This window comes from Apteryx rowi, unplaced genomic scaffold (assembly GCF_003343035.1).
Source record: "Apteryx rowi isolate R43461 unplaced genomic scaffold, aptRow1 scaffold_115, whole genome shotgun sequence".
NCBI classification, from domain to species: domain Eukaryota; kingdom Metazoa; phylum Chordata; class Aves; order Apterygiformes; family Apterygidae; genus Apteryx; species Apteryx rowi.
In genome coordinates, this window is record NW_020447364.1 from 1,715,645 (window position 1) to 1,732,003 (window position 16,359).

Sequence of the window (16,359 nt, forward strand, 5' to 3'; positions counted from 1 at the left end):
TGGATTTTTTTTTCCCTTCATAATTTTTAATGGACTAAGGTGTGTCCAGACTTCCATGTGATCTGTTTGGTTCAAGGTTTAGGGGCCCAAGAACCCCACAGAAAGTAAATACACCCACACAAACCCCACTATGTGTGTGTGGAGAGCTTATCAGTCTTTCTCAATTTCCTGGCTACTGTTTGTGAAATATCTTCCTGAGCTACAACTAAAAGTCTTTTTTTTTTTTCTTAATGAGAAGGCTGCTTTGAGTCTGATTTTGAACTCGGGGTAGTATCAGGCTACAAGGAAGAAAGTTTAAAATCAGACTTCCTCTCCCTTTCTTTCAGGACTCTCATTATTAATCTTTTTTTCTGAAGGCAAAATGGAAAGGTGGTGCTTTGAGGGAGGAGGGGAAAACAATATTCTTTCCTCAGTCTGAGGGTTAAAGAAACATCTACTAGTTTCAGCACTACTTCTGAACTTGCAGTGAGAATAGAATGTGTAAGGGAGCATATGACAGCTATGTGGTTAAGACTGAATCTGTCAGCAGTGGGCCATTCTGTGTGGACTTGTAATCTTTTTTCTTCTATTGTTCTGAATCCTCATTACTGTAGCTAGTCAGGTTAAATTGGTAGGTTGTTGCCACCATGTGGCCATAATATCATGTAAAATTAAAGAACAGAGTTGTCAAATTTGTACAGCCAAGAATACATTGAACAACTTTGTGTTGCATTTTAGGGACTGCCCAATGAACGGTGGCGAGTGACTTTCATTAATGAACATTATGGACTGTGTGACACGTATCCATCGCTCTTAGTAGTGCCGTATAATGCCACGGATGACGACCTCAAGAAAGTTGCTGCCTTTAGGTCCCGAAATAGAATCCCAGTGAGTATTATGTAACGAAGCTTGCCTTCCTGTGTGATTAGTTGGAAGTGTGCATCCAAACAACGCTTTGCTGAACGCGACACTGTATGCTTTCATTGGATTTGGTTACAACAAAATAGTTCTGATAGGCTGACCTTTTTACTGCTCGAAACTAGTATGAGGGCCAAGCCTCACTGCTTTCCCCCACAACAGTCACCCTTTCCATTTTGATTTTAACTTTCCTTTTCTAGTAACAACTGCCAGCACTGCAGATTCCCCTTTCTTAATGGAGTATGAGCTTTAGGCTGCCATCTGTGCTAGTTTGTTGACTTAACTATTTTTCCCACGGTCAGTCCTAAAACAAAACCTCCTGTGTAGTCTCTGTACTGAATTCTTGGGTTTTTTTAACTCTATAAAATTTTAAATAGTGTTGAGTTTAAGATTAAACCCTTGTAACTTATTTGGGTATGTTCCTGTAGCTAGAATTCTTTGAGATAATAGTATCTTTATTAGCAGCTCTGGAAATAAACTCTTTACAGTACTATATAATATATTAATTTCTAGTACAATACAATCCATTTTAACTCATAAGTTTTAACTTGGTAAACTTGAAAGAGATGGTTGTTTCTTAGCCAGTGTCAGAAAGCTGCCCTGAATCTCAATTACTTTCAAACAAATGTGAAACTCAAGATGATAAATACTTGCTTAGATTGTATTTACTGACAAGGTAGGGTTATTATGCATTTACTACACGCACGCGCATGCACAAGTTTTTATTACCTAGGTATATCTTCTATATCATCTCTAAATATATGGCAGGGTTTTTATACAGCCTATACAGTGAGAATCAATTCCTCTGTAACAGTAATTTTATTCTTGTCAGGAAATAACCAATCATTAACCCTCAGGCAAACTAGCAGCTCTGGTTTATAGATGCACAGCCAAGGATTGTGTTTCAATAGTGAATACTTTTTGAAGATTTTTTTTTCTGAAGTCTGACGTTATTTCTCTTTGTAACCTACAATTTTGTCAATCACTGAGAATCTGCTTTCTTAAGAGTTTATCGGGATAAAGCTGGAATTTTTTGCCTACTTTTTGGGGTGCTTCTTTGTAATTGCTTGTGCTTTAATCTGTTCCCTGGGCAGCTCACTATGTCGTGTTGTGGTAAGTCTCCTCTGGCTCAGAAAAACAAAAAACGTGCTCTGCTCCGCTATCTGCTATTTGTAAAGAGGGCTGGGAAACAAAAGGCATTTTAAAGCGGAGGAGAGAGATTCAGACTACTGCGGAAACATTCAATTTTATTTCCTTATTCAAAAAAGGGAAAAGTTGTTCTTGTACAATCAGAGCATCTTAGTTACAGTTCCTAAGATCACTTCATTCTTCTGAGTTGTTTCTTCGTTTCAGCAGGCATTGCTGTATTTATTTGCAGCTTGCTTTTTCAGAAATACTTGTACAACCTAAGACTTACAGAAAATATTAAAATACACTGGACCATGTAAGCGCATACAACTTCAATGAGAGTGAAATATGTAAGAGAGTGAACTCTTTTTAAGATATTAGTAAGTTTTATGAGGCTAAATGGGAAGAAGCTGAGATGTCTGGGAATTCTTTTGAGGAAATAAAATCTGTGTTAATTTTCATATTAATTATTTTAAAGAATGTAAATTTAAACTTTAATGTATGGTTTTCAACGAACTGTTTCTTGCTAATCTTTTTGGCATGTAACTAGGTTCTGTCATGGATTCATCCAGAGAATCAAGCTGTTATTATGCGCTGCAGTCAGCCCCTTGTTGGAATGAGCGGCAAACGGAATAAAGATGATGAAAGATATCTTGATATCATCAGGGAGGCTAATGGGCAAATCTCAAAACTGACCATCTATGATGCCAGGCCCAATGTCAATGCAGTTGCCAACAAGGTAAGCAGATGTTTAGTGTTGTTTGTGAAGGGGGGTAAGAAGCTTTGAAGTTTGAAGGCTTGTCTGTGAAAAGATTTCTAGAAACAGTACAAATTTTACTGTGGCTATATTTGCATAATCAAGTGTGTATATATCTACATATAATCAAGCATTGAGGCTGAAGGCCATAAAAAGACATGAGTACCTAAAGCAGGTCACAAACAGAGTTCAGGAGCATAAGTGGATTTCCCAACATCCTTTACCCCATCTATTATCAGTCAAGTATAGGTCTTAGCATGTCACTGAAATCAGATATGACTGTACTCTACACTGTTTTTATCTAAGTGAGGTAGATGTAGGCTGAGCTATAGAGCACGTCCTCATGTTGGAATGACTTGGCACCTCAGTACAAGCCCAAACTCTCCTTCGTATTTGGGCAGATTATATTCTGGAAAGGCTATGTGCATTAAGCCATGTCTGCTGGTAGGCATTCTTAGTTTGGTTCTTCTTAAATGTTACATGAACCATTTCAGACCTAACCAGGTCTGAGAGAGACCTGTTTAAGAGAGAAAATGTTAAGTAATTTTTTTGTACTTGCGCTCTAAGGAGCAGTACGGGCAGAATGTTGGATATCTAGATATGTTTTCTTCCCTAGGAGCCTATACTTGGTAAATACAGTAACGGAACAGATATTTAATCTTACAGACTAACCATGTCTGTGCCAATCTGCAATCAAAAATATGAATGGGATCAGAAGAAATGGTGTTTCCTTTTTAGTGTTGCTCCTTGGGGTTTTGAAAAGAACTAGACTAGCTGGATCAACTTGAATAACTTTCTGCCATCTCCTATGCTTAATGTACTTTGTTCTTTTGGACAAAACAAAGCCCCCAAGTGCTTGTCATCCTCCAGCATTTGCAACTCCAAAACTTGTTTCTGAGACCAACACTTTAACCATCAACTGAAATTATAGTTGGGCAATATAAAAGGTTTTCAATCTGTTCTAGCTCTGAAGTGCTACTACAACAGTGTATATATCACCAAAGTTAATTTTAGGTCTCTTGTTCTTAGGCAACTGGTGGAGGATATGAAAGTGAAGATGCGTATCCCAATGCAGAACTCTTCTTTTTGGACATCCATAATATTCATGTCATGCGGGAATCTTTAAAGAAGTTGAAAGACATTGTTTATCCTAATGTGGAAGAATCACACTGGTTGTCTAGTCTGGAATCAACCCATTGGTTAGAACATATAAAGGTAACTTTTTTGTTTCTTTGAAATAATGTTTATCCAAATCTGACATATCAGACTTGCTTTCTTCATTAGATTTTGAGATAGTTGTGAAAATATCACATGATGCGGAATACCTCTTAATACTTGAACTGCAAAACTAGTGTTACTGAGTATTAGCACCCAATGTACTTTATATGCCAGCTAGTTCTGGAGTATCTTAAGAGATATCATTACTTAGCAACAGTAGGTGGAATTTAACATTTATTTTCTGCCTCAAGTCAAATGTCAATATTTAATAGAGGAATGCATTGTTAGTCTGTCTTTACATGTGTGAGAACTGTTAGTTTATTTTGTGTTCTAGCAATACGGGAGTATGGAAAACTTGTATTTTGCAGAATCAATAGTTACAATAGTTGGTAGCACTTATGTGAATTTACTTTGAAGTTTGTTGTTGTAAATCTTGTAAGTTTATTTGTAAATTTCAACTTGTAGCACAATTTAAATCATAATTCAGCAGTGCTTTTACTAGTTCATCTTTGAACCTTTTACCTCAAGTATGGCTATGCAAAAGTGTTAGAGTATTATGTAATGAATCCTATTTACAATGTGCATTTTAAGTTAATGTTTGTAAAATAAGCATATTAGAAGGCTGCTAGTTCCTTTTTTCAACAACTGAGGTTTTTCAGCAATTTAGTTCAAAGAAAGGAGCTGAAAGAGAATTTTTAGAGAGTATTTCCTATGGTAAATCCCGTCTTTCTTTAAAAAAAAGAAGCTTATGTTCTTTGGTTTATCAATGTTACTGTTTTCTGTCCCATGTTTTAAGAATTTGCTGTAAGATTAATTTGATCTTACTAAAGGATTAGGGAACCAATTCTGCTTCACCATTTTTACTGAAGAAATTACTTTCTCTCTTAGAAAATTCTTTTCCATTTAATTACATCATGCTCTTTGGGTCCTTTAATTGAAGGACTAAAATCAATTTATTTTTGTTAGAATGATAACACTAATCTTCTCTATTGTTTGATGTCTGTTCCTCTGTTAGCTTGTCTTGACAGGAGCTATTCAAGTGGCAGACAAGGTATCCTCAGGAAGGAGCTCTGTGTTAGTTCACTGCAGTGATGGTTGGGACCGGACAGCACAGCTAACGTCGCTGGCCATGCTGATGCTAGACAGCTACTACAGAACGATTGAAGGTTTTGAAGTTCTGGTGCAAAAGGAGTGGATAAGCTTTGGACACAAATTTGCATCGGTAAGCATTAGAACACGATTGCAAGGACTGTGCAACATTGATGTTCTAAGGAGTTTTGAATGTTAAATTACTCATTGCATTAAGATTTGATGATTCTTTTCATTGTTTTGGATTTTCTAATCCAAAACATTTTGAGGTAAATCTGAGGTAAATCTGAGCAGAGCTTTCTGTTTTGGACCTTTTTGGTTAATGTTTTTTTGCTTTGTTTCGGTTTCAAACAACAATAACAAAAACCTTCACAAAGCTCCCCATATTTTAATTGTGTATGTTCTTTTTACCCTTTGGAAGTGCAAAACAGCTAGTGTTACCATGGTGGTTGAGCAAAGAAAGTGAGAAGGCAAAAAAAGGTAGCGTCCCAACTTTTCAGATAAAGATCGAATAAAATTGGGACACAAGACATAGTTCTTTCTGCATCTGGTGCTATTTTGAATGCCACAAGAGGCAGATGAATGAGTCTGAGCAATGTTTTTTGAGTGATATTTTGAATGCTTCTTCCTAAATGTTCTAGGATTTGTCATAATAGCTATCAGTGGGCTGTCATTGATAATGCTGGGTCTAGTTCTGATCAGTCATCTTCTAGATGCTTAGAAGATTAAGTAAAAATTGTCTGTAGCAAGTCCTTAATATCGTACCCATACCCTACCCATGTATTGTGCAAAGTCTAGCACTTCTGTGTCAGGAAAATTTTCAGAGTCTGTCTCAGTGGAACTTCTCTTAAACTTGGCAGTTAACCATTTGATAAGTTAATTTGCATAAAACTGACCCTTCTGAAAGACTTCATTGGGCAAAGAGCTGTCAGCCTCTACAAGTTGATTGAGGTCTTTATAGACTGACCAGATCAGGTAAATTAATTCCAGTCAGAATATTCTTTTAGATTAATTTCTACAACAGCAAATAAGATATTTTAACTGGGATATGCATGTTTTGTTCTTAGGGGTTTCATCATGTCTTCAGCTAATAAACCTACCCTTTCTTGAAGTATTTTAGTGCTAGCTTCTTCCGATAGTTTGTGTTGCATCCTGCTTTAAAGTGCAAAGGGGTAGAATGAGTTCTAGCTAGGAGAAAAAAGGATCGATAGTGAAAGAAATTGGTATCATCTTCTTGTCTGTCTTTTCCTGGGATTTTTGTCCAACTGCAAGAAGTTAGTCTGCACCAGTTGAGAATTGCCTTTGAACTTTTGTTCACCTCTTTGTTAGGTGACAATAACATCTTTTCTGAGGATTAACTCTCAGGCAACTATTCCAAGGGGCGAAGTAGGAAATCTAAATGAGGGCCTGGGGAGGCAGGTTGCCTTTCCAGGGAGCATGTGCTGTAATATGTAGACATACAGCGTAAGTTGGGAGTTTTACAGCGCTGGTGTTAATGCTGAACCTTGTAACCCTCAGTAAGAAGTTTTCACACCTTCAGTGGAAGTTATTTGTACAGAGAACTTTGTCCCCAGTAGAATATTCTAAAGGTACTACTTAATATTCCTAAAATCGGAAAAATAGGCAATCTGATAAAATCAGGAAATGAAAAACATATCTATGTGTGTATTTCATGCCCTATTTTACATTTATAAAAGCATCTCAGTCATTTGTAGGTTCACGTGTAGGTACTCAGCATGGTTCACTTCACCATTAAACATGTTTGTAGGCTGCGTCAGTCTTTGATCTGACATTCTAGAGTTGCTTTGAAGCTTGGAAGATTTGCATTTTGATTATGTGAATGATATCTACTGTAGTCCAGTTTTACCTATAGTGTTCTGGTAGTGATGTTTGTATACCCTTTGAAGTATTCTGCCTTGGTATAACCACAGGAAAACATCAGCCTGCCTTTTTATTCTCATTGTGTTTTATCTTGTTTTTAAAAACATTGCAGTTATAATGCAGATAAAATTAGATTGTATCACTAGGACACTTGCAGCCTAGTGATCATGTTATGATTTGACACTAAGCTTAGATCTGTGTGTCCTTAACTATTATTAATAAACGTGAATCATCTAGAATTCTTTTTATTAAACCATGAATTTTAGTTTGAGTTATCAAAGCTGTTTTTTCTCTCTCAACAGATGTTGTTTTCCTCCTATTAGCGAGGTAGGACTTTTAGACCTCTTCCAGGTGACTAGCTCAGTCCATGGGTTCATCTAGCAATGTAGCAGCAATAACTGATTTCAATAAGTTTCCCCCACCACCACCACCATTTGCTCTTTGAAGTAGAACTCTTTGGAAATGGCTGAAGCTATTCTCATTTAGCCATGTGCTGTGTTTTTGTGCTGTATATTTTGAGTTGATAGGTTGCTTAGCTTCTAGTGAAGATGCTTCTTTTCTGGAATGTTCTGTAGAGGGAGAGCTGATAATGCAACCCGGAAAAATAAAACTATATGTGCTCTGCTTATGTTTGGTAGATGTTTGATAGAACTGCGTTTTTGGTATAAGAACTACCAAAAAGAACTGGCACTACCAGTAAGAGCTGGCACTTCAGTGCAGTTAGCATTTCCGAAAACTCACCCCTCGAAACTTTTTGTTATGCCTTCCCTCAAGTGGGAGGTTACAGAAGAGCAGGATGTTTCTCGTATGTTCCATCTGGGTTAGAACAAGCTGGCCTGTAGAAGCTTCGTATTTTCAGGTTACCAGAGCTGCAATATAGGATATTGTATTTAAAAATAACTAGTAGATCTTGACCGATTAGTCTGTCCTGTCAGTGTTTTCTGTCTAATGAAGCTCATAATTAGTTTTGTTGTGGAAAAGAATTCCCTACCCCACCTTTTCTATGTATAGTAAACTTAGTGCAATATCCAGACGGTAAAATAGCTTGCTGTGTGGAATGTCATTGTTCTAATGATGAATTCTAATTTAAAAAATATTAGATATATTCCCATATATAAATGGGAAGATACTCAGATGTATACAAATCCTTAACAAGATCCTAAAACTGCTAACCGCAGTGAAGGTAGAAAGATTTTTCACTCCTCAGTGAACTCAAGTAGGACTCTGCTGGCAAGTATCACTTATTTTAAACCATGAAAATTGGAGAGCAAGGAAGCCAGTTTGTATTGCCTATAGCAGTATTCTGATAATTTGCTACTGTTGACTGAATCTAGCTACAGTCCCTCACATTCTTCAGTTAGTTTTGTCGTTCAGTTCCATTATTTTAAGTTATCTTGCAAATCATTGTATGTTACAGAGAAGAGTACTGGTTTTATCATTCTTCATGTCTGTAAGATTAAGCCCACCGTCTTACAGACAGATAGACAACGTCTTAGTTCAACAGCTCTTCCTTTGTCTCCTCCAGGCAAGTATATTCAAGCAGAATTAGAGGACTTAATAGAATCCCCCCTCTCCCCAAACCTCTTATCTGTTTTGAGCTATCAAATGTGAAAGGGAAGCAAACCTCTTTTACAGACCCTACCTTTTGTCTGTGGTGGAAAATTCCTTTGATTGTTACTTAGGACTCCTCAGAGTAACACAGCTGATCCAAACTTTCTTCTAGAATGTGTGTTAGTTTTCTATCAAAAACACAAAAAATTTCTTTGAATTCAGTCACATACACTGTCTAACTCATAGTGAGTCTTCAGGTTCAAGTGTGGAGGAGGAGAGGAGAATCTATCTGGGGAGTTTGGTGATCTGGGTTTTCTGGTGGCTTAAATTACACAAGATTAAGTGTATGACTTAGCTTTTGACAGATGGATTATGTCAATATAATTCAAAATTTATCCTTGTTATTTTCAATGGTATGGATGCTTAAATGCTTCTGCTTGTCTAACTAGCACTTTTTTATAATGGGGCCAATTGTCACCTTGGGCTTTTCTGGATGTTTTTGGAATAGTTTTGCCATGGTTTTCTGCATCTGAATCTCTTCTGATTGGTGTGATAACTAATTTTGAAATCAGAAGTTTGGATTGCTCTATTACAGAAGCATTAATACTTTAGTGTAAAATAAGAAACTTTGTCTTGGCCATAAAATAGACTGTTTTGAGTAACAGGAGGCTTTATTGCTACATTTCAGAGAATAGGCCATGGTGATAAAAATCATGCCGATGCAGACAGATCGCCCATCTTTCTCCAGTATATTGATTGCGTGTGGCAGATGTCTAAACAGGTAGGTTATATCGTTCTCCAGGAGGTAATGTTGTTAGGGGATTATTGACTTCAAAACCTAGACTTTTAAAAAAATGTGTATCGCAAGAGGAGAGCGTACCTGTCTTTTTGCTCTGACACTGTAGTCAGAAGTAGCACATTCTCTTTTTAAGCATACCATCCTTCTTCACTATTTCTAAAAGTGATATGTGAGACTTAGCCATGTTGCTTAATAACCCATCGGCCATGCATGAGGATGGGTACGTTCTAGATATGTGCCTCTCTAACGCTTTTAGAGGTGCGACCCAGCAGAATGTCTTCACAGGAATTGTGACTGATTAGCTTAGGAGGGTCTGCTTCATTTCACCATTTAGCGAAGCTGTTCCTGGAAGTACAAAGACAAGTTCTGTTTTGTCAAAGCTTGAAAAGGAAGGCTGGGAGCTCTGAAGTGCTAAGAATTAAACATTTTGTTTTCAGAAAGTAACAAAACAGAGTAGCAAACCTAGTACTTTGGGGGCTTAGAATTAGGAACTAAACCCTTATCTTCCTATATGGTATTGCAGTATTAAGAACGCAATCTGCATATGTTATTAGGGGAAGTATTCTGGCTGACTACTACAAATGGAACTGTAACCATTCAGTTTTGGCTTGGTGGGGGGAGGAAGGGGGGAATTAAAGGCAGTTAGATACAGTTTTTTGAGAGGGTAGAAATTCTTGTCAATGACTAGTTTGAGGACATTGAACACCATGATATCTGAACATTTACATTGTTATGCATATACATGTAAAAATATTAGCTTAAAGCTCATTTTTAGATGCATCTAGGCTTCTAAATGTTTTTTTAGCCTCTTAACTAGGGCATATGCATCTCTGTGCTTTTACAATATAAAGAAAACTTGCCTTTTTTTGCTAGTTTCCTACAGCCTTTGAATTCAATGAGCAATTCTTGATTACAATCCTGGATCACTTGTACAGCTGCCGGTTTGGTACTTTCTTGTACAACAGTGAATCTGTTAGAGAAAAAGAGGTCAGTCAAACTACTGTTTGTTTAATTGCATTGATTGCATTGCTGTCTTGACTCCAGATGATTACAGAAAGCTTCAGTTACATTCCTTGTGCCACAATGTTTTTTATTCTGGCTTTATTCTGCTTGTGCAGCAGTTGAATGGTGATTTGTTTGGTTTTGGTAGCTTAAAGACTATGCAATCACTAAAACACTTGTCAAGAACTGTTTTTGGAATATTTCTAATACAATAACTTATCAGGCTTCTAATTGAATCAGAAGTTTATTATTTTTAGAATGCAACCATGGCTTCTGTGATGGACTTGCTAATTCTGTGCAAATATTTACAGTTTGTATTTCATTTTCATTTTAGAAAGTGACTGAGAAAACATTGTCATTGTGGTCTTTGATAAACAGTGAAAAATCTAAATTCACCAATCCTTTTTATACTAAAGAGCTAAATCGAGCACTCTATCCAGTAGCCAGTATGCGTCACCTAGAACTTTGGGTCAATTATTACATCAGATGGAACCCAAGAATTCGGCAACAAGTAAGTAAACCATCTAAAATGTATGAAAGGCTTTTAGACTTTGGAAATAGGATTTTATTTCATGACTGTAACTTGTAGGATAGTATCTGTAATCTGTTTGGGTTTCTTAATATTATATTTCTAAGGATGGGAGAAAAATGTGAAAATGATTGTTTGGTTCTGTTCTTTGACATCTCCCAACTCTCTTCTTGGAACATTGAGCTTATTTCACTGCTTAGTATGAAGTCATTTTTGAAAACTGTTTCTAGCTCCTTTCCAGGGGAAGAGAGGGGCATTTTTAAGAGCATTTAATGATACAAAAAGATGAATGACAATGCTGAGAAATAGTGATCACTGGAGAGTTAGTATTGGCATCACAAGCACGCTTGTCACATTTGCTTAGTATTTCTCCTTTTTCCAGGACAGTGTAGTCTTTTACAAATTAGGATGATCTATGCAGTATTTTTCCTTTTAAGATAAGAATCATTTGAGAATAATTTGTATTGGTAGCTTATGGCAAGATTTAAAAAAAAAATTTTTTTTTTTGCTAGAACTTTGACCTAAATTGTTTACACAGATTACCCACTGGATGAAAGCTCTTATTGATAATACAAGTGGATAAGATTGGAAACCCAGAGAAGCTTTTATCAAATCACAGATAGTTCAGTTTTGTGCTTTTTAATGTTTAATTGATATACGGACACTTGATTTTTGTTAAAAACTTGCTAAAAATCTAGGCAGTGGAGCATGTAAAGATACAGTATACGAAAACTTATTTATACTTCTTAATAAGTTGTAGAGTTCTGAGTAGGAGAAGAAGAAAGAGGAGTAATTTCCTTGACAGAAACAGTGTTCACAGTCCAGCCCCTGGAATGAATCGCGAGTTATCAAGCAATGCAGTTCCTTTTCTGCAGTTGATCTCCTGTATTATTTACAAAACTCTAGAGGCTGGAAGAAAGCCAGACAGTATACTATATTTTCTTACAAGGATGTTGCCAGTTTTAATTTGAAGTTCTCATTTTAAAGTTTTTGTTGCTTGCTGTGAAAGGTGATGGCATTTTGCAAGAGGTGAAACCAAAGATTTATTTTAGAAAGTAAAGATTATAGAGCATGCAAATTAGCTATAAATCTACTTTAAAATGCTCTTCGCCATTATCCAGGAAAGGCGTTTGGCAGTAGAAGCTTCTAATTAGAAATACAAACACATTTGTTAATCTTCTGTGGCTTCTGCCAAAGGTCCTTCATTTTTCACCATTTTTACATATAAAAAAAATCAGCAAAATTTCTTCTGTTGCACATAAGTGAAGATGAAGCAGTATGTTTTTAAGTGACTGAATAGTTTGACCCATGGCCTGAAACAACTTTTTGGGATGGACCTTTCTTAGTGCTATTACTTAGAAGCATGTTGGACATCAGACTTCAGTCTAAGGAAGGATCTGGTCTGTTACTAGCAACATCATTAACCTTACATCTCTAATGATCTTACTACATTTAGTCACTGAAGCAACTACAGAAGTTGGATCCACATTCATTGCTTTCCTTAGCTAGGGCTCATATTGAAAGGTGTGCATAAGAGGCATTGGTGTACCTGGTTTGGGACTGGTAGAGGGTTTAAGTTTGCTGCTGAAACTGTACTGCTGATAAAATTGTTACAAGCACTTATCTGTGAAACAGCAGCCGCTCCTTGAGAGAAATATACAGCTGAAGGTAACTTAAGGCTCTGTATCAGTCTTGGACACTTGTAACACTTCTTCTCCATTTGTTTCATCACTCTATCTGTGAAAAGGAATCTAAGTTTAAAGTGGAAATAGTTAAGCTGCTCTTGATGTGAATAATCTTCTGAAAGCTAGGGCAGTTGACTTCTAAAGACATTCAAGTCTACTTACAGATTTTACTAATAAAAGTAGTTTTTCATTTATTTGATTTATTTGTGCATAGTTGCAAAGTTGTTATTGAAAACTGAAACACCATCAGTAAGGGAAATTACTTAATCTGAAGACATGTATTTTATCTTAGTCTGATCAGCATAGCTAAGATCACCAGTCTGGCTAAACTCTGTTTTTAGGGAAAAGATGAGACATCTAACCTCTGGAATCTAATCTGTTTCTAAGTCAAGAGGAGAAAAGCTAAAGACTGTGTGTTCATACCTCTTTTGCACAAGATATTAGGTAATAAGAAGAGAATCTGTATGCTTCAGGAACAAGTTGTGCTGGTGGATTTTTTTGAGATAGTAAGAACTGTTTTGTGTGAAGTAAACTTTTCTTTGGATCAAGAAAATTTGAGCACAGAAGGCTCAAATATAATGCTCTTGCATTATAGAAATAGATATTTCTGTTTAGCCACCCCTTGATAGATATGTCAGAAACTGCAAATACGGGATGGAACCCTAAATGTATGGAAGTAGCTAGACTAAAGTAATAAAAGACTAATTTGGATCTCTTTCTAGCAGCCAAATCCAGTGGAACAGCGTTACATGGAGCTCCTTGCATTACGTGATGATTATATGAGGAGACTTGAAGAACTACAGATCACAAATAATTCTAAGATACCCAATTCATCAGCCTCATCAGCCTCTCCCTCGCAAATGATGTCCCAAGTACAAACACATTTTTGAAGAAAATGTCGGCTTCTTTCTACGCTGTAATAGCAAGAGGTGATTAGCATAGGCGTGTAGTATAAAGACAAATGTTTTAATGCCTTACATCGGATTGTGACATTGGGTTGTGTCCTAACACAAAATATTTTAGACTGTCTTCATTTAAGGAGGACTTCAAAGTACTCAAAACCGACTCTTTAATTACGTGCCTTTCAGAACCTGTGGATTGGGAACATTAATAACCAACTTCTAGTTATGGAGTACTTCAGAGTTATTTTGGAAAGTCTGGTACAATTAAAATTGATTTATTGTTTCTGTAATAATGCTTTAATTTATGGCACTGTTAGGTCATATTCCTGTAAGGAAATGCATGCTCAATCTTACATGTTGTGAATAAACATGCTGATGTCAATAGGAATATTCACATTGTGTAAAATTAGGTATGTCTGTGATCCTTTTAGGAATAAGGCTGTGGACCTGAGACAAAAGTAATTTATATCTTAAGATTTCAGACAGAAGTGTTCCGGTTATGTGAGGATCCCAATTTTTTCCTGTTTTAAATTAACTGAAAATATGGAAGGAATTTCTCTGATATACTTCTAATTAAACAGTTCAAATTGCTCAGTAGGTATCAATCACAGAAAAATCTAATTTTTATATTAATTTTTTTAAACATGAAAATTGAACTGGATTCTGAGAAGTCATATTTTGGTTAACTGTTGAACATTAGAGTATATCACAGGTTATCAGTGTTGGCTGTATTGGTTCTGTGGATTAATACAGAATAAGAACGGTTTTCTAAAAAAGCTTATATAATTAAAAACAGACCCATGGGGACATTGCTTAAATATCCAGCAACAGCAATTGTCTTAAAGCTTGTATATGTCTTCTAAAATTAAATGTGCCTATCTAGAGCAGCTTTTATACCAAAGTAGGCAAAAATTCTCAGTTACAGAATACTGTTGAAAATTTGTAAATGTATAGCTTACTGTTTAATGTATATTTAACTTTGGTTAATGAATTTATTAAGTATTTAAAGGGACTTCAGTATACAGGATTTACATATAGTATGTGCACTTACATTGAATCTTTCGGTGATTTCTGGCTTGAAGCCTTCATTTCAGAGGCTTTTTGTAAACCTTTCTAATTTGCTCCTTTCAGGTATTTTTTTAATAGTTGCAAGCACTTCTTATGACAGCACAAACCTTGCTACTTGATATTTAATTAATGTTTTGCATATTCTCAGAAGTTTTAATGATATTCAGGCAATCCAGGAAACTTTGCAATTCAGAATATGTAGAGGACTCTAATATTATTTTAAAGGAGATGTTTTGATGCTTGAGGCTTCGATCATTGTAAATTATTGTACATGTGGTGAGTTTTGATTTGCAAAATATAATAGGATTATGTATAAATTTAAGTTTTGTGTAAGTGTATATATAATATAGTTTATTAGAAATTCTCCAAGTTTATAAAGTGTAAATATTTTGCATATGAAACTAAATTTAAAGCTATAGTTCCATAAAATAAGTCAAAGTTTAGGGGACATCTGAATATTTTTAGAAACAGTATTTTTTCAAAGAAATAAATATGCCACCTCTTTAATTCAGTATATACACTGAATTGCACTGTTTTTTCAGGGAAGTTCAGAACATACTGCATGTGTATTTTCTAAATACACATGGCTTATACACACTTATTTTTGTCCTCCAAATTTCATTCTCCCTTGGATGTTTTTCAGTGTGTTTCCAAAGTAACAGCATTTAATCCTGTTGTCCCAAAATCTTGGTATGTTAAAAGGGATTCATTGAATCAGATGAAGAACAATACCCAATTGATGATGGTAAACTTTAACTTTACATTTTGAAAACTATGCATACTCTGGTATATTTGCCTTCCACTTGCTTCTGGCCTATAAAGAAAGCTAATTTTATTGGAATATTTAAAGTTTCTGTATTTGAGTTGAATGCATTGGTGTCATCTCTGAGCGGTGTGGAGGAGTTGAGGAAAATCTGATAGTTTTTACTGTGTAAACGCTACATGATAGCCCATTGCATTTGAGAAAGTGTAACATTTTGGAAAGGATTTTTTTTTTCCCCACTTATTTCATTACCTGTATACTGTTCTTCATATTACCGGTTCAGCTGAATTTCATTCTTCGAAAATCTAACATAGCTATGTGTGCACTTGGATTTTTTTCAAGTCAATGAATAAAATATTTGTTTTAATCCTGTAAAAAGCAGTGATATTAATTAGAAAAACGTTGGTGTTCTTTGTGGGACTCACTACACTTAAAGTTACTGTGACGGTGGGCCTGCGCACCGCTCCCTGTTAACAGAAAGCTGTTCCTGCTGGAGCTGGCGCCTCGGGCTGGCGTCCAGCTGCGCGGACGCGGCTGTGCCCTGTGGAGCCGCGCTCGTGGGTGTTGTGCAGGGCCCTTGACCGTGGTTATTCCAGGTGTGGCGGAGCACAGAGTCTGCAAAGCTTTAAATACCGGATGAGAAGTACCAGGGCAGCACTCCTTCGTGTTCCCCTTTTTTTGCATTGTTACTTCCATGGACCGAAGGCGATAACGCAGTTGTTGCACTGGGCTTTAATTACTCATTTAGAAAGGTTTTGTTGGAGGCCTTGCGTTGTATGCCTCATTCTCTCCCTCCCCCCCGCTGTCCCTCCGCGGCTGCCACCCCCTTGGCTGTGCTTTTAAACTCTGCCGGCCCTTCAGGGATTATTGTTATTAGTCTAGCGTTTTGTGGTGCCCGGGGAGCCGCTGTGTGAGCGGGTCGGTGAGGGAGGGGGGCCGCGGGCAGGAATCGCGGGGCCAGTCCCGCTCCCGGGGGCTGGCGGGCGGGCACCCCGTCGCTGTAGCGGAGCAAACGGTTCCCCTGCGCCGCGCGTGGGGCCGGGGCGGGGCGGAAGCGGCCCGCGGGGGGGGCGAGGCCTGTCCCGTCCCG

At 36.9% G+C, this 16,359-nt stretch overlaps 1 protein-coding gene across 3 annotated transcripts in view; it reads left to right on the forward strand.

Moving 5' to 3' along the window:
- MTM1 (myotubularin 1) overlaps nt 1-15,636 on the forward strand; it is a 43,504-nt gene extending 27,868 nt beyond the window's left edge. For 2 of the 3 annotated variants that reach the window (XM_026079753.1, XM_026079763.1), the window contains 8 exons: nt 718-867; nt 2,576-2,764; nt 3,812-3,997; nt 5,016-5,222; nt 9,210-9,302; nt 10,194-10,307; nt 10,657-10,833; nt 13,259-15,636. In XM_026079753.1, coding sequence (XP_025935538.1) covers nt 718-867; nt 2,576-2,764; nt 3,812-3,997; nt 5,016-5,222; nt 9,210-9,302; nt 10,194-10,307; nt 10,657-10,833; nt 13,259-13,426 — 1,284 coding nt within the window. In that variant the 3' untranslated portion in view covers nt 13,427-15,636. The remainder of the gene's footprint in view (nt 1-717; nt 868-2,575; nt 2,765-3,811; nt 3,998-5,015; nt 5,223-9,209; nt 9,303-10,193; nt 10,308-10,656; nt 10,834-13,258) is intronic. The other variant, XM_026079771.1, reaches the window with a different exon arrangement.
- Nucleotides 15,637-16,359: the final 723 nt, after the last annotated feature.